The sequence below is a fragment of the Aspergillus bombycis genome (assembly GCF_001792695.1).
Source record: "Aspergillus bombycis strain NRRL26010 chromosome Unknown contig00175, whole genome shotgun sequence".
Lineage (NCBI taxonomy): Eukaryota > Fungi > Ascomycota > Eurotiomycetes > Eurotiales > Aspergillaceae > Aspergillus > Aspergillus bombycis.
In genome coordinates, this window is record NW_019170177.1 from 21,112 (window position 1) to 47,147 (window position 26,036).

Below are 26,036 nucleotides of genomic sequence, written 5' to 3' on the forward strand. Positions count from 1 at the left end.
AATCCCATTTCGAGCAGATCAACAAACCATACCATCAGGAGTGTATGGCCAAGGATGGATTGATGTCTATAAAACTCTTACGCCAACTAAATTCATCTCACGCTTAATTCTAACAGCATATAGACCATCCCATCATTTACACCACCGCCTACCTATACATGAAATCAACGCATTCATCTTCAAAACATCAAGGCTCTCGACCATTTCTCCCTCCATTGGGTCCGCACTTATTCTCCAGCTTTGAAAATCACCTTCTGCACTCTCATTGCATTGAAAAGCTCGTAGCCTTCTACAGCTTGAGACAGCGGCATGATCTTGTCCGCCATGAATCTAATTCCACTCATTTTGTTAGATATGTATACCGTCACCAACAACGAGGGACAAAATGAAAACAAAAGTAAAAAGAAAGACCCACCCTAACTTATGCTGATTCTTTTTCAAGACCTCCAACGCTTGAGGAGATACCGACCTCACGGGGCATCGGCCCATTTGGATTTTCAAGTTCTTGTCATATGCATCGTTTCCTGCCCATGGAATCTACGAAAAGAAATTAGCACAGCACGACACCATAAAGTAAGGCTGTATTGCCCGGGTGTCCTTACTTCTCCATTATGGACTCCAACGCTACTAATCGTCCCCCAAGGACGCAGCAGATCAAAGCCAGTTCTCAGTGCCGGGCTCAACCCAACTACTTCAATCACAGCGTCCGCACCCCTTCCATTCGTCAGTTCTTTCACCCGCTTGTCCAATCCTTCCCGGTCTTGCTGGAAGTTCCAAGGCTCAGCCCCAAGGGATCTTGCCAGCTCAAGTCTCGACGGAATAGAGTCCACAGCCAGGAGATGCTTGGGCTTAAACTCCAGGGCATTGATCAGTGCGCAGAGCCCAACCGGTCCGCAGCCGATTAGCACGACTGTCTGCTCAGAGATTTGCTCCGGGGTGCACCCCTTGAAGGCATTGCTGGCCGCAAAGTAGCCCGTCGGGAAGATGTCTGCCATGAGCACGAGGTATTTTTCCTCGACACCTTCGGGGGCTTTCATTACCGTTCCGTCTGCATTTGGGATGCGGACCTAGCAGGGGCCGCCACCATCAGATCTCCCGTAGATTGTAAGACTATGACGAAGTTACTCACGTATTCGGCCTGTGCCCCATCCAGATGATCACACCCGAAAAGCACACTCTTCTCACAGCGAGAGGAGAACCCTTGCTTGCAGTAAAAACATTCGCCACTATGAGCATAGTTAGCGTTCACCCAAGAGACATTTCCGACAGCTAGAGTAGCTTTCTAGCATTCTATACCCCCAACGCAGAGCTCTATCACTCCCCTGAAAGGTATGTAGCCATTACTTACCAAGAAGTCGTAAAAGCACTCACGACCATATCGCCTTTCTGAATGGATTTAACGCCACTCCCGATCTCAACAGCCTCACCCGTAACTTCGTGGCCCATAACAAACCCCGTACCGGCGGGTTCGATACCACGAAATGTGTGGAGATCACTGCAATGGTTAGCGGCCGTTTATCTAAAGCGTAGCACAGGAAAATCGGGATGCCATCGTTGCCCTACCTTCCACAAAGCGCAGTGTATGTTACTTTAACGATAATATCCCCCGAATCTTGGATCTTGGGAATTGGTCGTTCTTCAACGGCCACTTTATAAGGCTGTGAAACACTACCGCGCGCATCTTGTTTTCCGTGGCCATTTTGTAAACTGATCAAGGTTATGGAAGAAGGTGTATACAAGGAACTTTCTTCGTAGTAGAGTCGGGCCATTGAATCGAAGTACGTAAAATGTGCCGTCTTGGAGAAACCAAGATCCCCACATCCGATAAACGGCCGCTGCAATTTCTTTACCCCTCGATTTATGATAACTGTGGGGCTGTCATCCCCAACACTCCCATGAGCAAAATTTCAAGCATCTGAAAACTATTGGTCCTGGCTAAAAAAAGAGGCCCTACATGTCTAATAGCTAAGAGAGGCATGAGACCCTTCTGTAGGGGGAAAGCTAAGTTATTCTGTTACATATCATTCTAGCCTCATGACTCAGGAGAATGAGATGACGATTGCAGATTTCACAGGCTCTTGAACTGAAGCACGAATGATACAGAATGTCGAGTATGGATTGAAGCCGAATAATCTCGAATACACCAAAACTGGTGTGCTGCGAAACCCGGTTCTCAAAGTCGGTCAAAGCAAAACATAGTGCACCATTCAACGCCTTTGCCTTACGCCACGATTGGAAACGCTCACTGTATGAATCAGTCTTTGTAAGTGTCGCTGCAAGCCCTTCTCTGGAAGCCTCACAGTAACTGAAACCGTCAAATTACCGTACGGCTCTTTAGAAAGGACGCCAGCCCGCATTCATGAAGATGAGGCGCCTTAGCACACCACGCACAAAAGCTCTTCTTCCAGGATGAATTTGCCCTCCTTGTACTTCTCGCTGGTCTCATACGCCTTGTCATACTTCCACCCTACCGTTTCCCTGCATTGTCTGCAAGCGATGTCTCGAACGATATGCCTTCCAGTGGTCATGCTACGCTCCACCGCTTCAGATTGTGTGATGTTGACGACGTTGTTGAATAGATATGCTTTGCCATGCTGGCCACGGAAGTTCTGCGGGAAGGTCTTTCAGTCAGGACATGTCTTTGTTGACGGATATGGAGGACGAGCACCCACTCTGCTGATGATATCGTCATAATCTGCAAGGTGCGTCTTGCACTGCCTGCATCCAAAGATCTTATTGGAAGTGAGGTAGACGTTATACGCGAGTCCCATTATGATCTGCTCTAGCTCCTCTTTCCCACACCGGCAGCGAGGTATCCGTCCTGGAATGTGAGCGTGACAAGACAAAGGTAGGTAATCGGATTTGGTCTATTATGAAGATAAGATATGGCAGAAGGGAGTAGAACAAGACCAATAAATGGTGTTTTCTCCTTCTTGAGGCCCCCGCCTTGCCTGGGATTGATTTTCCTTTGCAAGGGGAACCCGACCTGGTCGTAACTTCAACGACGGTGTGATTTGAGGAAAGACTCAAGTTTGGAAGTTCGAAACAGTGTCGGGAACCGATAGATCAACCAGATGTGCTGGACTCTTCTGTCCCTCTAAGTTTAGTGGTAGTTGAGATAAGCTCGATAGGAAAGTACGCAAGAAGTCTTCAAGGTAGCAGCGGGATCGTCTGGCTGAGAAGAAGTGGGGAACTTGTAACCCACGGCAAGACGTAAGATTGAATGATGACGCCAGCTCACAGCAGTGAATCTAATTTTACCATCAGACGATGAATGACGAGACACCAAGGTAGGAAGGGAAGATAAGGAGCGGTCGGGTGATAGTTAAAGGGGAGGCAAGAGACCAGCAGTTGGAATGTATCACCAGTCAGGTAGACAATGAAATCGGTGGTTGTCCGGGGCCGTAGGCTGACCATCGGGCAGCTGCCTCAGGTCCCCCCAGTGTAAAATTACGGGAATGAACCGATTAAAGGTATGGGTACGGAGGAGACGGCGGAGCTAAACCACAACCCCGCATCAGACCAATTGAAATGCCTGAAAATCCATGGAACTCCCAAGTGAAACCCAGCTGAAGATTTTAATTAGTTAGATGTCAACTGGCTAGTGTCTGGGCTTTGAGTATTGTGAGTTGTCCAAATGACTTGTTGTGTCTTATCATTTGTTATCGGAGGACCCGCAGGCCGCCTTAGCCTTAGTAGGTACCAGGTGGTACTAAGTATCTACTACCTAGTACTAGTAGGTACTCATGATACCATGTATTGGTTTAACCGCAACGGGTCTAGTTTTCGGCGCAATTACAATCATCGTCATCATCATCACGGATCGAAGCTGCAGGCACTTGATCCTGCGTGAATATCACTGATGCTCTGGGCTATGGCTATTGGCTGAGTCAACATTAGTGCTAAGCGTAAGCAGGTGTACCTGGCAGCTCTCAGATCTTCTGGCAATATTCTGTTGCCAGGGTTGTAAATCATTCACTGTACTGGAGTGGGGCGTAGAGCAGGTCAGGCCCTTCTAGCTCTATAATCCGATAGCTTAAAACTCGTGGATATAGCCAAGGATCAGTTTGCTGCAGAGGAGGTTCATCTTTGACCGAGTAAGGCAACATTGGTCTCCCAGAATTGTCTACACTCAGTATGACCCCAATGATCGGTCCACCACTCTCCGAAGCTATCCTCTACCTGGTCATCAACCTTGGGTAGCCGTTCGTCTCTTTTCAGCCCGCAAAGGGCACAAGCATGGGAAGCTTTCAAAGCTCCCTGCCCAGGAGTGGCAGTCATCGCTCGGATGTTAGTAGGAATGACATGGATTGGACGTCTGCCAGATGCCTGGATCACAGAATTGAAAAGGGCGGTCCGGTCACGCCACATAGATACCACGTCAACAGCTTCCTGTTGTTCCTTGATGTCCTCATTTTTATTGACCGCATTAAGTTTCATCCCTCCTAGCTTCCCTGCGCGTGCTGGGCCGATCCTCATGCTCTGACTCAGAATGCTATCCCTTTTCCATCGCAATGTACGGCCCGCAACAACTCGAGCTGCTGCTTTCAGAGTGCAAAGAATCAGCAGCGCGACATTCTCAATATTTTGCTTTTCTTGGACGTTTTTTCTAGCTTCAGTAGCCTCCTTCCGGAGTTGATCAAAAAGTCGAGGAAATAACTCTAACAGAACAGATGGTGGAGGTATATTCGTTGGACGGATCTGAGCTGGAGAGACAGCATTACTTGATATTTTGAACGTTGGAGAGATCTTTTTCTCCAGATTGGTGGCGGCCTTTGCTTTCTGGGTTGGTGCCTTTGCAGAAGCAAGTCTTTGGCTCCCGACACTCTTGGGGGGTTCCGTAGGCGGGCCGTCTACGAAGTCACCCCAATCATCAAAGGCATCTTCATCTTCAGGTATGCCAGAAGCTGTAGATGTAACATTGCTGTTTTTATTAACAAGTGTGCTGGAGGCTTGAGAATGCCTTTGCGGTGATTTATCTTCTATTGATAAGGAGTCTAGCAAATCAAGATGATTGGGCGAGACCGCAAGGTTTTCCGGCTCATTTGGACCCTTCATTGACTGACGTGAAGTATTTCCTTCAGTGTGACTAAGAATTTCTGGTGCGGCTTGACAAGGCGGAGTATCCGCAGATTCGAACTCCCCCCAGTCTTCGCTATTGTCGTCGGGAGGGTCTTCCAAGGTGGCATCAAATAGAACATTACTGTCGTTGCCATAGTGCATCGGATATGATGCATTAGACTTTCCCAACGTATTTCGATGGGTCGATACCGCCCGTGGCTGAATGGTGTGTGACGTAGATACTGTGGGAGCATTATCGAATATTTCTAGTTCGGGGATTAGAGAAGATGTTGCATCGGCAGGTCGAGCCCCCCTCTGGGCTGCAGTCCCTGAGGACTGATTAGATGGGGCCCCGGATCCAAATTCTGCGAACAAGTCCGCTGACATTGACGTTGGGGGTGGAATGATTCCTTTCGCGAAGGTGCTGTGCTTAGACTAGCTGCTAAGTATCGTGAAGGAGGGTACTCGGTGGTTCGGGGATGCCAAGACATGTACCCAATCTTCGCATCTTTCCCGCCATTAATCCAACCCCACGATTCAATGACGCCTACTGTCAAATCAACACATGGGGAAATGAGGGGTATAGAGGAAATAAGGTAAAACAACATGCTACCGGTGCCTATAATTTATTAGTTTTTCTGACGAACTTTCTTATTTCTTAGGCAGCGATGGAGTGTCCTCTTCCGCGACAATAACACCACCTCCGACCTCCGAGCAGCACTTAGAGCAGAGCAAGGAGAGAAGCTGTGCAACGACGGACTAAGATCAATCTGTTGGAAGGTGTGCAATTTTATCACTAGGATATGTCTTTCAAATGTGCTTACCTGGATTCAGGCATTCCTGCACTTCGATAGCCTCGACCGCACACAATGGCCGCAAAAGATAGCCGATTCCCGAAGCGCCTATGGAGCTCTGAAAGCTCATTTCATGAAATATATCGAGCATCCCGATGATTTGCAGTCAACTGTGGATCCGCTGGCGGATGATGAAGAAGTATGCCACCTCGAGCTGATCGGTTTAGCGTATTAGGACTTGTATCTCTGACGAGCGAACGTATAGTCTCCGTGGCAAACACTACGACAGGATGAGCAGATGAGAGCAGATATATCCCAAGATGTGGATCGATGCTTGCAGGAAAATTTCTTCTTCCGGGAACCGGCGACCAAGGCGAAAATGACCGATATTCTCTTTATATATGCGAAACTCAACCCAGACCTAGGTTATCGCCAAGGGATGCATGAGCTGTTGGCGCCCATCTTGTGGGTTATAGACAGAGATTCAATTGAAAAAGCCTCCTGGGAGGGGGTCGACCATACAGAAGAGGATGATGGCTCAATGTTACAGCTCCTTGATGCCAACTATGTCGAGCATGACTCTTTTACACTTTTCTGTTCGGTTATGCAAACTGCCCGAGTATACTATGAGCACAATAGACAGCGATCTGCGAGCGGGCAGATGGATGTTGTACCAATTGTCAACCAATGCGAACATATCCATAATGATCTATTAACGACCACAGACTTAGAGTTAGCAGATCATCTTCAGGCACTGGAAATTCTGCCACAAATATTCCTTACGTGGGTAAAGCTCCATATATCAGTGAACCTTGATGCTAACTGGTTCGAAAAGACGTTGGATGCGTCTCTTATTTGGTCGCGAGTTCCAATTTCAAGATGTTCTTATACTCTGGGATTTTCTCTTTTCTGAGGGTTTACGGCAAGAGCTAGTCGAGTTTGTGTGCGTTGCAATGCTGCTCAGGATTCGCTGGCAATGTTTGTTGCCTACATATCGTCCTCTATAATTTTTTTTTCGCTGACTTTACTTAGTACTGGACGCCGATTCCTCGACTGCGTTGACCATGTTGCTTCGCTATCCCTCTCCCCACCCACACGAGCCGTACAGCTTTGTATTAGATGGCTTATATCTAGAACAGAACCCAACATCCGATAGAGGAACGTTTATTATCTCGAAGTATTCCGGCAAGCCGCCTGACTCATTGAAACGTGCCAGTCAGCCAGGCACGAGGCGTGTCTCCGGGAGGAAATTTCATCCACGCGGCGATGCCAGGAACATAAGTGAGGCTAGTTCCCCTTCCAGATCACCTGCGAGGAACAGTCCTAAGAGCTTTGAGGCGCTTTTCCAAGATGTGTCGGAAGGCATTCAGCGGCGGACGGAATCTTGGGGAGTAGCCAAGGCTGTCCGAGGCGCGGTAAGTGAGGCGAAAAGGAACATGCAGACGATCCAGTCGGAACACACTCCTCGAATGATGAGACATGGGGATTCGCCCTTGAGCCGTACTTCCGATGCACGATGGGTTCAAGAATCCGATGCCGTCGCTCAGTTGAAAACGAAGGTCCAAGAGTTGGAAGAACGCAATAGGATGCTGGCAAGGTCATTGAGCCAGGCGCTGAATGATATCCGCTCTCGTATGATGAAAGCCGAAGGGCTTGACCATGCTACAGCAGACGCCATGAAACAGGGTCTCGCCAAGGTTCAATCAGTCCAGACATGCCTCGAGAGCCCTTCTGCGCCTCTCCGCTCCGCAAATCGATCCCCAAGCATAGCTGGCGATACGATTTCCGCGAAGCTCCCTAATCAGTCGGATGTGGGAGGTGACAAAGCTGAACGCTCTCCGTCGGTTACCAGCAGAGTTGGAGAGTCTGGGACATCGTCCAGCTCTTCGGTGGAAGGTGAACCAAAAGCCCACGACCGAGCTCGAATCCCCACCTCACTACCACTACGACCGGCAACACGCCCGTCATTGGCTGAGTCTGAATTTTCTTGGATGCTTGGTGGCAGCCGGCATATCTCTAGTTTTGTTAGCCCGGCATCCGTGCCGCCCGAACAAACTCGGCACGGCCCTAAACCGAACGCTCTGTTCGGCAACGGAGATGAAGAACAAAGACCGTATGCCGAACCTAATGACTTGGCCTTGCGGAGCCTTCGAGGTCCTAAGAGCAAACAGTAGGCTACTGGTGGCGTCGTCTTTCTCTTTTCTTTTTCGTAAAGCCTACTTCTCATTCTACCCCTCTTCCCTTGTTAACCCGATATACCCGGCTCGTGTTCATTGCATTAGGCGCACGTTACTGCTTCCCATTCCTAATTTTTATCCGAAGAGCAAAGTACCCCACCTATGTCGTCATAAATGTATCGAGAATGTTGCTGAAAAAATAAGAATCGACTATTGGTCACTTTTAAACAGTCTCCTCAAGTATTCCTCATGCGCATACCGCGGAAGGTTATACACATTACTGCGTAGGAGAACGCCGTCTTTGCCACCTCCGCATCGACCTCAGATTATGCACTTGTATTGTCCTACCGTTGACATATGATATCATTACCAAAGCCCAAATAACCAACGCCGAGCTTCACTTTACCACTGTAGGCAACGAAGAGAATGTTAGTTGCATGCCACCAGAGATGCCCGCGGTAAGGGATGATGCACTGATGGCTGGTTGGTTCGTGTCCAAGGACCTTTTCTCTGTCTCTCACTCTTTTTCACTTTCTTTTATTTTTTTTCCTTTTTCGTCCGAAGGAGCTATATCGCACCCAGTAAAGGACAGCGGAATGAACCTTCGAATGGGCCACCCAAGTATATATATGATGGCTGATCTGCGCCTTGGTTCTAATGAGCTACGGTTCGTTCGCTACTCCATCCGTTCCAAGATTTCGATCCACCTGTGAGACTGCGAAGATCTTCCACAGGACCAGGTTTCGTTAGTTCTCGGATCTGCCATGAAAGGGAAGAACAGGGTGGTTCAGAATTTTATCGCAAACTAGAGCAGAGAAGGCGCGCAAAGGATAGAGCGCAACAGCGATATGCCAAAGGAGATCTGAAGACAGAAAGCTAAGCTCTATATCAAGGGTCCGGGGTGACCGGTTCCGCAGAATTTATGGTGAAACCGGTGGCTCAAGCTGACGAGGGCTCAATCGATTGTAAATTTACCCAGTAATTGAATACTAGTAGTAGTAATTATCTAGATTCGTCTTCAATAATCTGCAGAATTACATCACCATTTCCAGAGTACTACGCTGACGAGGGTTGCTGTTCCCTTAGGCATTAACTCCGTACAGTGAGTCCATCGGGTTGGGTTACAACATAACAAAAGAAAAAGAATTATTTAAAATACAGTCAAATCAGATTTCTTTGGCATTTACCTAGTTCTTCGTCTACTTCCTGTTTCCGAATGCCCCCTTTACTTCTTGACTCTCTTGACTCTCTTCTCCTTCAACTGCATTGGATTTCTTTTCTTGTTAACCTCAGTCTTTCCTTTTTTACCCCCTTTTTTTTGCATACAATTAATATAAATACAGATAATATAAGTCGGTCCAGAAGAGACTGGTCAAACCTCAGCCCCAAAGAATCGGAAGAACAGACCGTCGAGCCTCCTTCCTTCATTTTCCCCACCAGTCCTTCCCCTCACTATTCTCAACTAGTCTCTCCTGTGCTTCCAAACACTTTTCTTCGTCTGTTCACCGTCTCGATTTGTCCCTCGTCGTTGGTTCATTGGTTGTATGTTATTGTGGCTTAAATCGCCAACCCCATAAAAACACTTTATTTTTTAATTTTTTTTTTTCACGTTCACCTCCACAACCCTTTTGAAAATATATATATCAACAAAAAAAGAAGAGAGGGAATAACAAAAAAAAGAGCAAGAAAGAAAAAAAAAACAAAGAAAACGATAGTCTCCAATTGTTTTTCCTTTTTCTTCTCTCTCAAGCCGAGCGCGAACAATTGTCGAACCATATACGACGGGAGTCGTACCTACTTGACTATTTACTCCCTAAGCTAACTACTTAGTTGTGCCCGCATGCTTCGTCTCCTTCGCGAACCGCACTCTCCGGATGGTACCTGTGACCTCACCAGGCAGCTGCCCTCTCTTCTCTCTCTCCTTTTCCTTGTCCCGCTGACACTTCTTTAAAACTCTTCTTATTCTCTCCTCGGCGGCTGACCGGCTCATTCTCGCCTCCGGGAGAGCCACAAAAAGAGTCACAATTAAGCAAAGTGGGTTGATCTTTGCATCGATCGCGGTAACATTTTCTTGAGTCCCAGTGCGCCGATTTCTTAATAAACCCAACAAACCCGCCCCAAAAGCAAAAAAGGGAAGAGAACAGAGAGCAAGGATTATCCTCCTCCATCCCGCTAAAACCAACTACTTGTGGTCGACGTGTTTTACCATTCCATGTAGCAGTATATATCGCAAACCCGCTTTTTCACATTACTACTAGCCCTCTCCTTATACTCGAGGTTTGCGCGGTCTTTAAGCCGCCCGAGTTCAATCGGCCCGACCGATACTGGTCGCTTTCTTGTTACCTGTTGGGGAAACTATGGGGTCAGCTTCCTATAATCCCGATGGTTAGTCAGGGCTCTTTTCTTCTTAATCTGTCTGCTACTCCTGTTTCTCTTTCCTCCCTGCATAGCCTAATTGTGCGTTGTGGTCGTTTGGTCTTGAAAAATGGGGACTTGGGCGGGGGTGAGAATGGATCAGACGTGTTTGGTAGCAGCTGTCGATCAACAAATTTACTGCATTGAGAAGGGATGAAAAGCTGGAGGTAAATACAAACCACAGGCAGTGAAAGGAGACACAAACAGAACCAAAAGGAATAGCGACCGAGTTGTGATGCCTACTGAGACTTACCTCATTCGTTTCTATATCTCTCCGGTTCAGTTGCTCCGCAGGGCTCCTTTTCTTTCTTTCTTTTTCTTTTCCTTTTGTTTGTTGGCTTTTCCCGAGATAGTGAAGAAACGGAAAGAGGTTGAGAGTCACTCGGCTGACTGTATCTGGTGAATAGGCGAACCAAGTCCGTTATCGTCCCCTCTGGGTCCCCTTTCAGAGTCGCCAGAGACCGATCCTTTTGTTGGACTTGATCCGGGCCGTACAAATGATTCAATGAGAGGTTCAGTGGAAACCCTTTCGTCCTATGATCACCTTTCAAGGTACGTGGATGAAGGACGGAAAACACCTCCTTGCGTTGACCAGAACCGGATGTAATTGCAGCAACACAAGAGACACTAAGAAAATTCTTCCCCTGCAGGTCACCCCTGATTGAACATGAACATGGACTTGGTCCGTCGGGCCTGGATCGTATCCGTCAACCCTCACGAGTCTTGACCCTTCCGAACATGTCGACTTCATCCCTGATTCCTGTCACATCCCGAAGCCACTCGCCCTCACCTCGCTCTCGGTCAACGTCACGGACCTATTCCACGCGGATCTCGTTGAACGAGGCTGGCGCCTTAGAGGATCTCCATCGATTCCCTTGCGAATCCTTACACTCATTCTCCTTTTCCCAACAATCAGAGGAGCTACTACACAGCCGTCAGAACATATTGAAACGATCTATAGACTTCATGCGCGACCGCTTTGGATGGGCTGCAAACGGTCCCGGAATTGTGAATGCGCAGGCTCGCGTAAGTGGTGATGCAGAGGTTCAAAACGTGGTGGATTTGCTGTCAAAGGCGAACATCTTGGGAAGGGAGGACCGATATAACTACGCACGCGGCCCTATGACTGGTCCTGCGTTCGTGGACACAGGTGATGTCTTCGAGAAAGCTTTCTCCGAGTCCCAGCGTCCGATGGCTGAGATCAAAGAACTACCTCACGGAGGTGCACCAAATACGGAACAAACGGATTCCGTGAGCGACTTAACCGGTCCCCAAGTCTCGACTCAACGGAGAGGGAGGAGGTCCACCCCCTCATCCAGGCGCGTAAGCTTAAAACGTACATACACGGATGTTAGCTCTGGTACCCTTCAGGGCAAGCTGATGGAAGGTCTAGCACAACCCTATTCTGCCACGGAGCCCTTCTCCCCGACGAGCAACACTTTCGGATTTGGACTCCCGGTACCGGTCTTACACACCCATAGCAGCAAATGGACACCAGTTTCACAGGCCGTTTTTAGGACCGAGTCTCGGGCCCCATGGACCATATTGGCAGCCAACGATCTATCGTGTCTGATCTTTGGTGTGACACAAGCGGAGCTCCGCAGGTTAAGTATTCTTGAAGTCGTACAGAAAGACCGCAGACAGTGGCTAGAATCTAAGCTACGGGATCCCTCTACCGATGTTGCGGCCAAGCTCCCGGAGAGACCCCGTATGACGCCTGTTAATCCCAAATCTATGGGGATGGGAAATGGCGTTACAGCTCAGCTTCTTAGCAAACCGCCTTCTCGAGCAAGGAGGGCACAGACTGACGATGGCTATGGTTCCAGTAAACGAATGCCTCAGCCCCTTAATCACCCATCTACCAAGTCACGCGGGGTCCTTCTATGCGGGGATGTGGTTCCGATCCTGAAGCGCAATGGAGCAAGAGGTTCTGCAAGTGTCTGGGTTATGGAGAAGCGAGGTGGACTAATCTGGGTAATTGAGGAGATTCAAGAGGATGTCGCTTACATCCGTTGCGACAAGTCCTGGAATATTACAGAGACCGATGGGGATACTGACAAATTCTGGGGCCGGGACGTGGTCATGCCCGGCAAACCGATCTCAGACATTCTTCCTCGTATTTCTAAAGAGTGTTTAGAAGGCCCGGTTGATCAAGGTTTGGCGAAGCTTTCTGAATTGAAGTATTTCGCTGCGCAGACCACTGCGGGGACTTGTTTCCCAGTCACTGTTGCACAAGATACAACATCGGATAGTTTACGGATATCAAGCTTCCCTCATGTTGCAGGTATGATGGTGCTCGCATCGTCGACACTGAAAGTTATCAGTTCGAACTCAGCGTTTTCTGCGGCTTTGTTTGGTCATGAGCGCCCGGAAGGACTCCATGTTAACGAGCTGATCCCCGGATTTGACGATTACTTGAGCGTGCTTACTGAGGAAGAGGATGTATCTCTAGAGGATGGAATTGTGATCCCTGAGCCTAGCTTCCGAAGGGCACGAACCCTATCAATCCTTCGGGAAGGGAAAGCCAACGTTGCCTCAGTCTTTCTCGAACCTAATGGCCTTACGGCCAATCACCGTGATGGCTCGACCATTACCGTGGATGTTCAGCTGCGCGTGGTCAAAAGCGGAACAATTTTCCCAAAGCAGGACGATCAAAGTCCGAGTAACGACGGTGATGCTGACTCCGAAAATGATGACACTTTCGCCGTAGCTGAATTGGTTTATGCACTATGGGTCACGTACTCGAGACAAATCCATGCTGCGGGTCTCTCTTCTCCACCTCGGACTGAGTCTCGGGTGAGAAGCCCCTCGGTTGCCCCGGGAACCAGCCTACAGTCCCATTTACCACCCTTGAACACGGAGCAGACATCCGTGGAGACCCGAATACCGACATCGACATTGAGTCAGCAGCTAAGTGAGGCGGCATCAGAGCCGCTCACTGACAAACCCGTACAGCTTGTACCAGAGGTAAAGTCTGTGAACGCAAAAGAGTCCCCCAAGAAAAGGACGATCACCGACTATGTGATCATCGAGGAGATGGGTCAAGGGGCATATGGGGAGGTGAAACTTGCCCGTCTGAAGAAGAATGCCGCTAAGAAGGTCGTATTGAAGTATGTCACGAAGAAGAGGATTCTCGTGGATACTTGGACTCGTGACCGCCGCCTAGGTACGGTCCCGTTGGAAATCCATGTCCTGGATTACCTTCGGCGAGATGGCTTCAAACACCCCAATATTGTGGAAATGGAAGGGTTTTTTGAGGATGATGTCAATTATTATATCGAGATGATGCCACACGGGCTCCCTGGTATGGATCTCTTCGACTACATCGAGTTGAAAGCGAACATGGATGAATCCGAGTGCAGAAACATCTTCCGGCAGGTTGTCGATGCTATCCACCACCTTCACACGAAAGCCTTAGTTGTTCACCGTGACATCAAAGATGAAAATGTGATTCTCGACGGGGAAGGCAGGATCAAGCTGATCGATTTCGGAAGCGCCGCTTACATCAAAAATGGACCGTTCGATGTCTTTGTGGGAACAATTGGTGAGTCACTCTCAATGGATTCCCCTACAAAAGTTATGCTGATCTTTAGCAGACTATGCGGCGCCTGAAGTCCTCCAAGGCAAATCCTACCGAGGCAAAGAGCAAGATATCTGGGCTCTTGGCATTCTTCTTTACACAATCGTTTATAAAGAAAACCCATTCTATAACGTCGATGAGATTCTGGACCACCCGCTTCGAATCCCATTCCTGCCGTTTTCGGAGGATTGTATTGACTTGATCAGGCGGATGCTCGACCGAGACGTCGACAGCCGTCTCACTATCACCGAGGTTATAGAGCATCCATGGATGACTGACAGCGAATAGAACCATTTTGATACTTAAGGGCCACGCATGATTCGTGGCATGCCATTTGGACATGAACATGGAGGGAAACCTCGAAAGACTATATATGAGGGAGTTCTTCGACAGCACGGCGATCATTTACTTTCCATTCGTCTTTACTTTTTCTCGTATGCCCTTTAAGCCACCAGCTAATATACATGACGGAAACCGTGTCAATGATTTAAATGAGATGGCTCCTATGACCAGGCATGATAGAGGCAGGAGCCCGGGAGGCTGTATGATATATGATATCTTGGAAGATGAAGTATATGGATGATATGGTGGAAACCATACACTACAAAACAAGCAACAATAAAGAGACACGAAGAAGACAAAAGAGAGAGAGGGAGACAAAGAGCATAGCGAATAAATTAACTATAGAGGAAAAAAGGAGGCTGAGATACCCCCATATCAGAATTGAGTTTTACTTGGCTAGATATGAAAGTGATAAAATTCCTCCATTCTGGAATGGTTCCATGTAAGCCACTATTTCGCTATGTGTTACAATAACTTCAGTAGAGCATTCTTTTTCTTGTATATGGAAGCAGGGCCCTTGTAAGCTGCGATGCCAAACCACTCATGTTGACCATGTCACCAACCCCCAAACTAAGAGTAGTTACACATGCAGCCAAACAGTCCTACGTGAAATGAAACAATTTTCCTCCTAATTTCCACAGACACAATACAAAACAAAACCAATAGCACAATGAAAATTTACCCACCATTTCGAAAGTGCGGGGGGTTTAGAAAAGCGGGGGAATACTAAGTTCCTAACTGCTAGTAAAAATAAGCCCCGGTGCCATTTATAAAGAAACATTGACTACTACCTTAGCTTACCACGTTACTTGACGGGGTTTATTAATCGTTCCGGCCAATTTACTGCTTTTAAGGAGTTACTGTCCAGTCATTTCTGTGGTGGATATTGGGCTGGAGAACGGACCACTTTTTTAAGTATTCGGGTCTCGATGGTTGAATGTGTCGTCCCTCCTTGCTTCCTTGGCAAAGCTACTGGGTGTCATTGTGCATATTAGGCAATTATTGTCAGGCATGTTGTTATGGGGAGGTGTGTACGTACTACGAATAGGGTACGGTAAGGGGGAGTGAGGGATTATGGGTTTCTTTTTGCCTTTTTTTTCTTCTTTTTTTCTTCTTTTTTTCTCGTTTTTTTTTTTAAAAAAAATCTCGGATTAAACTACTGCTACTGCACTGTACGCAAGTAAATAGATAAGATCCAGGAAGTTGATATGTGCAAAGCTCTCAGGTTAGACCCTCCCAGTGTGACTAGACAAAGGAGAAAAGGAAAAAAGAAACGTAAGAAAAGTAAGAAAACAGATATCGATATCACAAACCAATTCAAACATAAAACTCAGCAGCTAATACATTCAACTATTGGATGATTTCATCTAAGAGTCTCAGCCACACGTACTCTGTAGGATCCCACCCAACCATGAGACAAGTACTCTGGTTTCGGAATAATCCGCATCGCGACTCGTACAGTATATGACTTGGTCGGAAAGCAGGGTTTCACCGTTAGATTCCCCGCAGGGTGGCGTTGTCTTCGCCCATGTGGGAGGCAAACAAGAGACGGGCTTTCAATCCACTTCGGTCCAGGCACATACTTTTCTATACCGTACAGTACCTGAGTGGTTCCCTATGTCCACAGACTTTTTTGGTTCTCATTCCTCTGGTATTTATTTTCTCACAGGTGAATTGTAAATGAGGGGATGTATTCCTATCGAATTGCTTTTTGCTCCATCTACATCCAGTACCATGGACACGCAACCTGGTGGAGGGCCGGACAGTTTTCCCTCTTTCCTGTCTTAGACCGGGAGAGAATTAAAGACATTCAACCTGAAGTGTGTTGTCGGCTGCTCCACTGTGGTTGATAGTATTCCGTGGCTGGGCTGCGGTCTTACTGAGGCGTTATTGGGTGCGACAGTGATGGATGCTGGAGGCTGTTTTGGTAGTAAAGTGTGGTTGGGTGGGTACATCAATCACCTATTGGATCTCTGTACCTAGTCGGTGGACTTCGAGAGTTTTTTTTTACCTGGTACCCTTTCAGACGGAGTACAACCGATATGTTCCTGGTACGGATGGGTGAACCGGCATTCAGGAATAGTGCCCGAGCGCTGTCAGTTTTTAGTATAAACTAGCAGGGTAGCCTGAACATGTTGGATTATACTAGTACGTAGAGGTAGGGATTTTTCTGGTCTTATGGGGTACATGACTCCTTACCTGGGTATGTAGGTTATTATGGTCGCCTTCTGGGAATGATTGTTGTCTTATACCATCCATTTCAATTGTATCATGTCCCAATGTTTTGAGACATTTTTTACCTTCTTTTACTGCAGACGAGTCACACCTAATCGTGGAAGATTCCCTATCTTAAAATACAGTTATGCCCATCCAAGTACTGTATGTACTCCGGCGTAAAGCGCCCCCCACTTTTCATGGAATGGAGACGCCAAGTGGGGCAAGTCTTGGGTTATCGTTAATCGATAAGTGATCCGATAAGCCTCTGGAGGGGGGCCTTGTGGTGGCGGAGAGAAAAACAACTGTACTGAGTACTGTAAAGTATTCATGCATACACCTTGTCAGTCAGAATCCCAGAAAACAGTGGGTAATCTAAAGGGGGGCCCTGGTTTTTGACAGGTCGGGTGTGAAACGGGCTTACCACCTACTTAGAAAACCAGCAGTGGAAGTGTGGCTCAATCCTACGGTAAAAGAACTGCCAGTCAAAGTCGGCTGACCGAAGTGACACTCCGACCGTACAAGATTCTCGACTTGATTGTCCAACTGATCAGTTTCACTCCCCCTTTTGCTTCTCTTCAAGACGCTTCTTGCATCACAGTGTCCGTTTTCGATATTTTTTTTGGCTGTTAATCAACTCCGCGGATGATGCCCAAGTGACGTACCTATCCAGTCCCAGGCCCTTCAGTTCCGACTACGACGACGTCCATACATTGGGGTTTCCCGCACTGACCGAGCCCCCCGGGTTACGCGGTCCAGAGGTCCCATGGTACAATTCTTACAGATCTTAGCCGAGAAAAACCACAACGCTGTCGGTCCCTTCATTCTTCCTCCTTCTTAGTGAACTTCATCCTTTCCGATTTGCCTTTTACTCTGTCCATCTCACCCTTTGCTTCACCCCACGGCCCTGATATCCGCTGGAACGGACTTTTTGGCGTTGGCATCGGGCTCGCGTGCTTCCATTGCATTCAAACAATATACTTCGGGAACCAGGCTTGAAACCGTCACTATGACCACGATCTAAAACCCAAATCACTAGTTGTCCTTGCGCGAGTTTGTGCCCGTCATCAATAGAACATCATTTTAGTTGATTGTTCAGGTTTGCATTTTTCGGAGGTATTTTTATAATTCGACAGTGTTCGGAAGGAGTTCAGGACACCTGCTGGACTGAAGAGGCTCTGGTATTTTTATACACCAGCTTCACCATGGCTGCTACAAGTACCGACAGGATTACTCCTGTATCTGGGGTAGCCTCCCCGGTGAGTCCAGCCTCCTCAACCGGTCAGATACCCTTGGATCAACCTCCGAAACTCAAAGGACGACATAAACTGCTGCAAAGCCTCCAACGCATCTCATCAAGCCCAAGTCTGAAACGGGGCCGCTCCCATTCTACGGGCTACCGCCGAGATGGAAAGGCTTCATTGTCCTGTGTCTCGCTTGGACATTCGGCATATGCTCCTTGTCTCGGTAACGGAAGCTCGTCGCAACTCTATGGTGGATTGAATGTGCGCCCGATGACTTCTGGTCAGGCTGGCCTAGCAGAAGAACATGAGGGAAATGCTCGAATACGCCTTGTTGGGTCCGACTCACCAAATGCCGCTCAATCAAGATCAGTCCCCCTGCCAACCGAGCTGAGACCAGGGCCCCTTGGATCACCTCTAGGAAGTACCGATGCGATCCAGGAAACCGCTGTCGTCCAGCCCGCATCGAACCCCAAGAAGGCCTTTGACTTCTGGGGAAGCATGCCCGGAGAGCTCAGAATGCTAATTTTTAGCTATCTGACCCCCCGGGAAATTGTCCGCTGCTCTGTTGTCTCCAAAGCCTGGAACAAGATGTGCTTTGATGGGCAGTTGTGGTCTGCAATTGACACAACAGATTACTATCGCGATATTCCTAGTGACGGTCTCGTGAAGATCATCGCATCCGGCGGTCCATTCGTCCGGGATCTTAACCTCCGCGGTTGCGTTCAGTTACGAGACAAATGGAAATCGGAAGGCAAGCGCATCACCGACCTGTGCCGGAACGTTGTTAATTTCTCCCTGGAGGGATGCCGCATTGATAAGACCTCCATGCACTACTTCCTTTTACGAAATCCTCGTTTGGAGTATATCAATGTCTCGGGATTGAGCAGTGTAACGAATTCGGCCATGAAAATTATTGCTCAGTCATGCCCACAGCTTGAAATTCTGAATGTATCATGGTGCTCGGGCGTTAATGCAAATGGGTTGAAGAGAATCATTAAGGAATGCCCGAAGTTGAAAGACCTGGGGGCCAGCGAAATTCGCGGGTTCGACGATGAGGAGTTTGCGCTGGAATTATTCAAACGAAATACCTTGGAACGCCTGATTATCAGTCGCACAGATATTACTGATGAATGTTTGAAGATTCTCGTGCATGGCGTTGATCCCGAAATGGATGTGCTTCTCGACCGGCCCATTGTACCTCCTCGGCGATTGAAACACCTGGATCTGCACCAATGTCCTGAACTGACGGATAATGGAGTGAAGAGTCTCGCTTACAATGTTCCCTACCTCGAGGGCCTGCAGCTTTCCCAGTGCCCCGAGCTTAGTGACGACTCTGTTATCGCTGTTATCCGTACCACACCTCGCCTAACCCATCTCGAGATTGAGGACATAGAAAGGCTCACCAACAGCACCCTCCTAGAAATTGCAAAGGCGCCATGCGCCGAACACCTCGAGCACCTCAACATTAGTTACTGTGAAGCTCTCGGTGACCCCGGGATGCTTCAAGTTATGAAGAACTGCCATTCTCTCCGCTCTGTTGAGATGGATAACACCCGGGTTTCTGACCTTACTTTGATGGAAGCCAGCTACCGTGTCCGCAGGCGAGGTTACAGTGAGGATCTACCTTGTGTTGGCTTGCGTTTGGTTGTCTTCGACTGTGCCAACGTTACTTGGGCTGGTGTAAAAGAGGTTCTTTCGAGCAATGCCTATGTCCCACGTTCTCGCAAGTCGCTACAAGCTACACCAGCTATATCGGTTGTAGCGCAGGCCGTCATACCGAACGAAGCAACAGATATGAAGACAGTAATTACATCCTCTATCACACCCCCGCCACAGCCTTCGGTATACCCCAACGAGATCATTCAGCTCAAGTGTTTCTATGGCTGGCAGATGACTGTGAACGAGCACAACAAGCGAGTCTTGAGAGGGGATCTTGCTGCCGCAAACCGTCTAGATCGGAAATGGGCTGATTACATGATGGCCACAGAAGAAGCAGGCGCAGCAGGGGCTGGTGCCAGAAGAAGACGGCGTCGGGCTCGTGAAGCCGAGAGAATCTACAACGCTGACGACGAAGGTGATGATGCCTATGGTGTCGGGGGCATCTCCGCCCTTGGGGGGAGACGCAGGAGAGCACACAGTGGTGGTTCCTGTCTTGTCATGTGAGGAAGTCATTCTTTACTTTTCTTCTTTTCTTTAGATAGTCTTCACGTTGAACGCAAAGCATCTACAGACATGCTTGTGGAGATGTCTCTTTTGTGTGAAAACCACTCCTTCCAGCTATGAGGTTCTGGAAACCTTGTTGAATGTGTCTACCATCGTGCTTTCCAACTAAAAATTGGCAGCCGAGCAATGCTGGCCAAGGGCGAACTGAATTGCATATCTACCAGCACAGAGCATGCTATGAGACATGAATTGATGAATCTGTGCGAGCAGTTGGATAAGTATGCTTATCTACGCTGAAAGTTTAGCCTATAGCGAACTTGTTTCGTACTGGCTTTCTCTCTCGTCCGCACCGGTCCTATAACATCCACGCAACCATACTTTTTGACTGGCTTGGTGTACGATTGAAGTCTGGACATATTTGACGTCCTGATTTGTAACCGTACTGATCACCTCAATCCTTTGGAATATCTATTTCTTGGTCTATTCATTAGAAAGGGACGGAGATATTTGGAGTGTGTTGTTTAGGTTAGGGTTGATTTTAGCGATCACTTAGATTCGAAACTTTTCTTATTAAGATCTTACTTTTATAATCATGTCCTCGATTGTGATAGCGTAACTGCACTAGGTACATACAATGGGCTAAGCAGGTCAATGGCCCAGTCTTGATGTTGGGTATCGCATACGACGTAGAAAAGATGCTTTTTGAAAGACAGCTTGAAGGATGTTAAAGACAAATAACCGACATGGGCCAACTCCTGAAAATGCACAATACTTGATACACCATTTCCTCTCCATGGCGATTACATCTCAAAGAAACCCCCATCGCTCTCGTTGCCATTATCATCGGGTGAAGCCTGGCGTGCCCGGAAATGGCGACTATCGTTCTTGGAAGAGGATCCTCTCGAGTCCTTCCCTTTGTTGTCCTCTCTTCTTTGCGGCTTGACGCTAGTCTTCGTGGTATCCTTGTGCTGCGCAGAATCACGAACATTGGGCTTCTTCTTGTCCAAGTTGGCCTTTTTCTTTATTTCAGCACCGGATTCTCCGTTCTTCAATTTTCCGTCGCGCAGAAGTTCGAGGGTTCCGTCCTTCATACACTTGTCCACGGTGTGCCACATAGCCGGCTTATCAGCGGCATTCGCGTGAACAAGCATATAGCCTGCATCGCCGTCCTCATCATTGTCTCCATCCTTCGCCTGATCCTTTTTCTTCTTCGCATCAGCGTACAGGGCGATGTATCTCTCCGCTAGAGGGTAATAGATGGTGTAGTTCAAATTGACACGAGCGACTTGGAGCTTTTGCGCAAGAGCGGCGAGTTTCTGTTCTTTGGCTGCGGAGTCTAGATCGGAACCTGAAACCTCCTTTTCGCGACGTTCGAGGCGCTTGACATCTTTGGAAGCGGTTTTGCGATCTGTCATTTGGTGGGGAAATTAGTTATAACTACGAAACGAACAGCATCGCGACCCTAAGCGCAACATACCCAAGAACCGAACAAAGTGGTATTTCTTAATCATCTTCGACCGCTCCCGTCTGTTCTCTTCCTCCTCCAGGTCATTCTCGTACCCAGCGAGGGCACGCTCCTGCACAATGCGCGCATCTGCTGGAAGATCCACCCGGTTCAACAGACGTTTGACATCGCGAATGCGCTTCTTCAATTCATTGACGGAAGGGTACTGGTGTTCCTTCTTGGGCAGCTGAACTTTCTTCCTGGAGTACTGGTGCGATGCCTCATCGGAATTGTGTTTGCGTTTAGGCGGGTCACTACGGTCCCGGTAATGCCTGTCGCCTGAGGGCCGAGAGACGGGCGACTGTGATCTGGAGTACTCTCGGGGCATTATGGGCGGCTGAGAGTGAACTTTATTTTCTTTTCTCGTTGTTCCAATGCTGTTGGACTCTGGAGAGAAAATGATGAAACTACAGAAAAATACCGGCGGATCATCCATCGGCCCGAGTAATCTTTCAGATTCCGGCAGTAGCCAATCAGGGCTAGGCTGTGTCCAATGACGCGCTTAGCCTGTACCTTACGCATTTAACCCAGGGACTGCGGATCTGATTGAAGGTTTCATACTCGTCAGAGGCTGTGCGCCGGAACTCGAATCCACTTTGCCCGTTGACATTGCATTTCGCAATTGTCGCTATGCAGCCCGGTGCTTGACTTACCAGTTGCACAAGCTGGTAAGAGCATGGGTCACTGCTGGGCGCTGCACATAGGTACTTCCCGCTTAGATTAGGTAGGCGACCAGTCAGCTGGTCGTGTCTATTCTACGACAGCTTGGCCGAACACAAAGACGAACCAAACCACAATCAATAGATAGGAAAAGAGATGGAGACCGCTATTCGCTGGTCGCCATCGTCGACCGCGGCGGAACAGCGCTTTCTCTCGGTGGATGTGGTAGGAAAGGCATTCCGCCTGTGCAAGGTGACGTCCTTCGACGGCCAAAACCTAGAACATGAGGTGCTTGCTGCTCACACCAAGGTTCCGGCATTCCGGGCCTTCGACTGGTCGCCCGCTGATGAGTCGCTCGTCGCTGTCGGTCAGTCGTCCGGAGACGCCACTATTCTGCGCCTGGGCAGCGAGTCCCAGGAGTCGTTCTCGTTTCCGATTCGTCACCAGCGGTATTGTAACGCTGTCGCGTTCAGCACGCACGGATTACTGGCTGCTGGCCTGGATCGTGTGCGGAATGACTTTTGCCTCAACGTCTGGGATGTCAATCAGCGGCTCGCTATGAGAGGAGGGAAGGGGGTTGTGGAGCCACTGAGGAAGCTGGCTAGTTCGGAACCGATCACCAGTGTGAAGTTCTTCAGGGATCAACCTGACACATTAGTAGCGGGTGTGAAGGGGCAGTATGTCAGAATTTATGATCTTCGAGGTGGGTTGTTGTTTCCTACTCATCGTGCCGCTGTTGTCTAATTGGTTTGCAAAGAGGGACCTGGCAATCCGTCGCTACAGTTTCCGACTCGGTGTGTCCATGGTCTAGCTATTGACTGGCTGGACGAGAATTACATTGCATCGTGTCTTACCTCTAATGATCCTACTATCTGTATCTGGGATCGACGTGTAGGATCTCGATATACGACTCCTGGCGTAGGTCCAGCAAATACTCTTGAGACCGGACAGCCGGGACCTGCGCTTGAGTTCAAGAATGTTATCGCTCCGAAGTCAACCATCTGGAGTCTGCGATTTTCTCGGACAAAGAGGGGATGTCTAGGAGTTCTTGCGAATACCGGCCACTTCAAAACCTACGATGTTGTCAAAGAATATTTATCCGAGGAGTATCGCTCGTCAGTGGATGAGACCTTGGGCCAAGGATCTTCGAAGAACTATCCAGAGCAGATATACATCAAGTATGTGCGAGATGTTTCCAGTCCATTCAATCATCCATCACGGGGCTATTTGGAATCGGAAAGGACCGTGTCCTTCGATTTCCTGAATATGAGTCCCTCCAATGAGCCTACCGCCTTAACACTATCGGCCAATGGCCAGGTCAACATCATTACAACCAAACCGCCGTCACCTCCTGTGCGACTCTCCTCCCAAGGCTTGTTAATACGCGGGACGTCTGGCGACAACGCAGATTTTCGAACGATAAGCCCTATGCCTAGTCAAGGGCTGCGCATTTCTGAGGTGATTGAAGACCTCCGTGAACGTATTCTACCAGGCCACGATGTTCCGGAAGTACCGCGTGAAAGTCATCCCGCAAAGCCATTATCTAGCCGTGAGGCTCGGGAACGTGCTCTTTCTCTAGGAACGTCGGGCAATCTGATTACAGCCGAGGAGGCTTTGACCCTATTGACCATCAACAGACTTCGTTGTAAAGAAGGATATCTATTTGATGCAGCCCGGAACCGGAAGATAGTCGCCGATGATCCTCGCCTGCAAGGCTTCTGGGGTTGGATCCAACGTGAGTTGAATATTGAATATTATGACACACATGCACTAATATTCTAAGGCGCGCGCAATGACTCGTCTAATGATTCAATGGTTGCAAATGGCCTAGATCTGAATTATGTGGGAGTGTATGACATTTGGAACAATGATCTTGGTGTGTATTACATCTGCCCGGGATGTGGGTTATTCCATCACAGTACATAACTGACGTACTGCAGGCGAAACTTTAGACACTAGGCACCTCGAACCCGACGCCAGGCCTGATATCAGCAAGGTCATCGTCAATCTAGTTCGAGAACAGCTCAATCTCCCTGAGACCAGGGGCTGTGAGACAAACTACCCAGAGCATCGCAGGCTTTGTCTTCGACTCTGCGGCGCAGCTCAGACTCACCGTGAATTGGAAGAACTCGTCAAAACGTTGTCAGCCGACAGTCAACATACTAAAGCAGCAGCTCTAGCTGTCTTCCAGGATGAGGCTAAATTGGCCTACTTAGCGTTGCGAAGCCACCAGCCCACTCAAGCACATAAGCTGCTTGCCATGGCCATTGCTGGCGCGGCGAAAGGCGACACTGACCCGGATTGGGAGGACACCTGCGCGGAGATTGCCAAAGAGCTCACAGATCCATATGCACGAGCAATCTTGGCACTTGTGAGCAAAGGGGACTGGAACTCTGTCATCCAGGAAACCACACTTCCATTGAAGTATCGAATTGAGGTCGCTGTGCGTTGGCTGCCCGACGACGAGCTGACCGAGTATATAAACGAAATGACCGCTGAGGCCGTCCTTCAGGGAGATATTGAAGGCATTGTACTAACAGGGCTGGGGCCTTCCGCCATGGACCTTTTTCAATCATACATCAGGAAATTCAACGATGTGCAAACACCAGTTCTCGCCATGAGCCACGCCGTCCCACGATTTATTAATAACAACCCGAATAGGGCACGCTTTGAAGCATGGCGCGAAGCGTACCGTTGGCAGATTAATTCCTGGAAACTACAGCTGGAACGAGCACGCTTCGATGTCGGTTCTCGCAAATTTGCCGTCACTTGGGACGGGAGAAAATTGATTGAGCCACCACGACAACAAGTCAGTCTGACTTGTAATTACTGTACCCGGCCACTTACCCAACACGATGCCTCTTCTCAGCTTTCACCATCTACTACTGGCGAGGTCGTCCACCCCACACCTGGGAATCCCCTGGGCACGTCGGCAATGTCTGGAATGGTTTGTCCACGCTGCGGTCGGCACATGCCCCGATGCGGCGTCTGTACCTTTTGGCTGGGATCCCCAGACCCGATGTCGAAAGCGTGCCTCGCCGCCGACGCTGGACAGCAGGCCGGAAAACCTACCCAAGCGGAGATGATGCGAAGATTCATCGTGTTCTGTATCAACTGTAACCATGGATTCCATGCGCACCATGCCCAAGAGTGGTTCATGAAGCATAGGGTCTGCCCGGTTGCGGATTGCAACTGTATCTGTGATCGGTGAAGTGCTGATCTTACCTCTCAATTTTCCATTATGTTTTGCCTTGCGGCATGGGCTACGGTGGAGGACGGATTTGATGTTGTTTCTGATTATACCCATTATGTAGAGAATTGATGTTGATCATTTTATTATCATAGTGAGCAATAGGTTCTACTGTTAAATCTAGAATAATACCCTAATTTAATATGAAATGTATAGATTGGGAATTGTTTCTGGATGCCCCCACTCCTAAGATCGATCGCCCGCAGATGATGTCAGAAAGAAAAATAGGAAAAACGGAACTTCTTCTAGAACGGCTCACAACGTTGCATATAATCCATGACTCACAAACGCCATTCACAATAGATGAGTAAATAAAATCCCCGTGAGTCATGTACCCAATCATAACCCCTCATCAAATGAATACATTTCAAATAAAACTGACCCGCCACACCCTAGAAGCTAGCGCGCAGAATAAAATAAACAGCAGCCCACAATTAAACCCCTCCGACCCCTCCAACACCTATCTGCCTGGTCAAGGATCATGGGCCAACAACGCAGAGGCAAGCCCCACGGGGGCCGCGACGTAACCGTCTCTAAAGCCCTAAGTCTCCTGCTCCGACACGCCGCCGAAAAAGAAGGCCTGAAGCTGGACGCGCAAGGCTACGCGAACGTCGCAGACGTGGTACGTTACG

At 48.6% G+C, this 26,036-nt stretch overlaps 7 protein-coding genes across 7 annotated transcripts; 4 read left to right on the forward strand and 3 right to left on the reverse strand.

Moving 5' to 3' along the window:
• Positions 1-227: 227 nt before the first annotated feature.
• Positions 228-2,771, reverse strand: ABOM_011770 (alcohol dehydrogenase; the record flags this gene model as incomplete). The annotated part of the gene is made up of 10 exons (XM_022538898.1): positions 228-330; positions 416-537; positions 603-1,067; positions 1,130-1,226; positions 1,349-1,495; positions 1,564-1,658; positions 1,955-2,001; positions 2,226-2,245; positions 2,392-2,609; positions 2,673-2,771. 10 exons carry the CDS (start codon positions 2,769-2,771, stop codon positions 228-230), a joined length of 1,413 nt encoding a protein of 470 aa, XP_022383538.1.
• Positions 2,772-4,083: 1,312 nt separating this feature from the next.
• On the reverse strand, positions 4,084-5,448 carry ABOM_011771 (uncharacterized protein; the record flags this gene model as incomplete). The annotated part of the gene is made up of 1 exon (XM_022538899.1): positions 4,084-5,448. One exon carries the CDS (start codon positions 5,446-5,448, stop codon positions 4,084-4,086), a length of 1,365 nt encoding a protein of 454 aa, XP_022383537.1.
• A 153-nt stretch (positions 5,449-5,601) lies between these two features.
• ABOM_011772 (GTPase-activating protein GYP6) lies at positions 5,602-8,029 on the forward strand (the record flags this gene model as incomplete). Its single annotated transcript, XM_022538900.1, has 6 exons — positions 5,602-5,657; positions 5,724-5,841; positions 5,896-6,054; positions 6,121-6,638; positions 6,691-6,833; positions 6,888-8,029. The coding sequence occupies 6 exons, from the start codon at positions 5,602-5,604 to the stop codon at positions 8,027-8,029; spliced, it is 2,136 nt and encodes a 711-aa protein (XP_022383536.1).
• A 2,954-nt stretch (positions 8,030-10,983) lies between these two features.
• Positions 10,984-14,315, forward strand: ABOM_011773 (serine/threonine-protein kinase; the record flags this gene model as incomplete). Its single annotated transcript, XM_022538901.1, has 3 exons — positions 10,984-10,999; positions 11,043-13,991; positions 14,044-14,315. The coding sequence occupies 3 exons, from the start codon at positions 10,984-10,986 to the stop codon at positions 14,313-14,315; spliced, it is 3,237 nt and encodes a 1,078-aa protein (XP_022383535.1).
• Positions 14,316-17,788: 3,473 nt separating this feature from the next.
• On the forward strand, positions 17,789-19,990 carry ABOM_011774 (F-box domain protein; the record flags this gene model as incomplete). The annotated part of the gene is made up of 1 exon (XM_022538902.1): positions 17,789-19,990. The coding sequence occupies one exon, from the start codon at positions 17,789-17,791 to the stop codon at positions 19,988-19,990; it is 2,202 nt and encodes a 733-aa protein (XP_022383541.1).
• An 800-nt stretch (positions 19,991-20,790) lies between these two features.
• ABOM_011775 (Efg1 domain-containing protein) lies at positions 20,791-21,822 on the reverse strand (the record flags this gene model as incomplete). Its single annotated transcript, XM_022538903.1, has 2 exons — positions 20,791-21,398; positions 21,468-21,822. The coding sequence occupies 2 exons, from the start codon at positions 21,820-21,822 to the stop codon at positions 20,791-20,793; spliced, it is 963 nt and encodes a 320-aa protein (XP_022383540.1).
• A 488-nt stretch (positions 21,823-22,310) lies between these two features.
• On the forward strand, positions 22,311-25,365 carry ABOM_011776 (uncharacterized protein; the record flags this gene model as incomplete). The annotated part of the gene is made up of 4 exons (XM_022538904.1): positions 22,311-22,857; positions 22,912-23,889; positions 23,938-24,030; positions 24,095-25,365. 4 exons carry the CDS (start codon positions 22,311-22,313, stop codon positions 25,363-25,365), a joined length of 2,889 nt encoding a protein of 962 aa, XP_022383539.1.
• Positions 25,366-26,036: the final 671 nt, after the last annotated feature.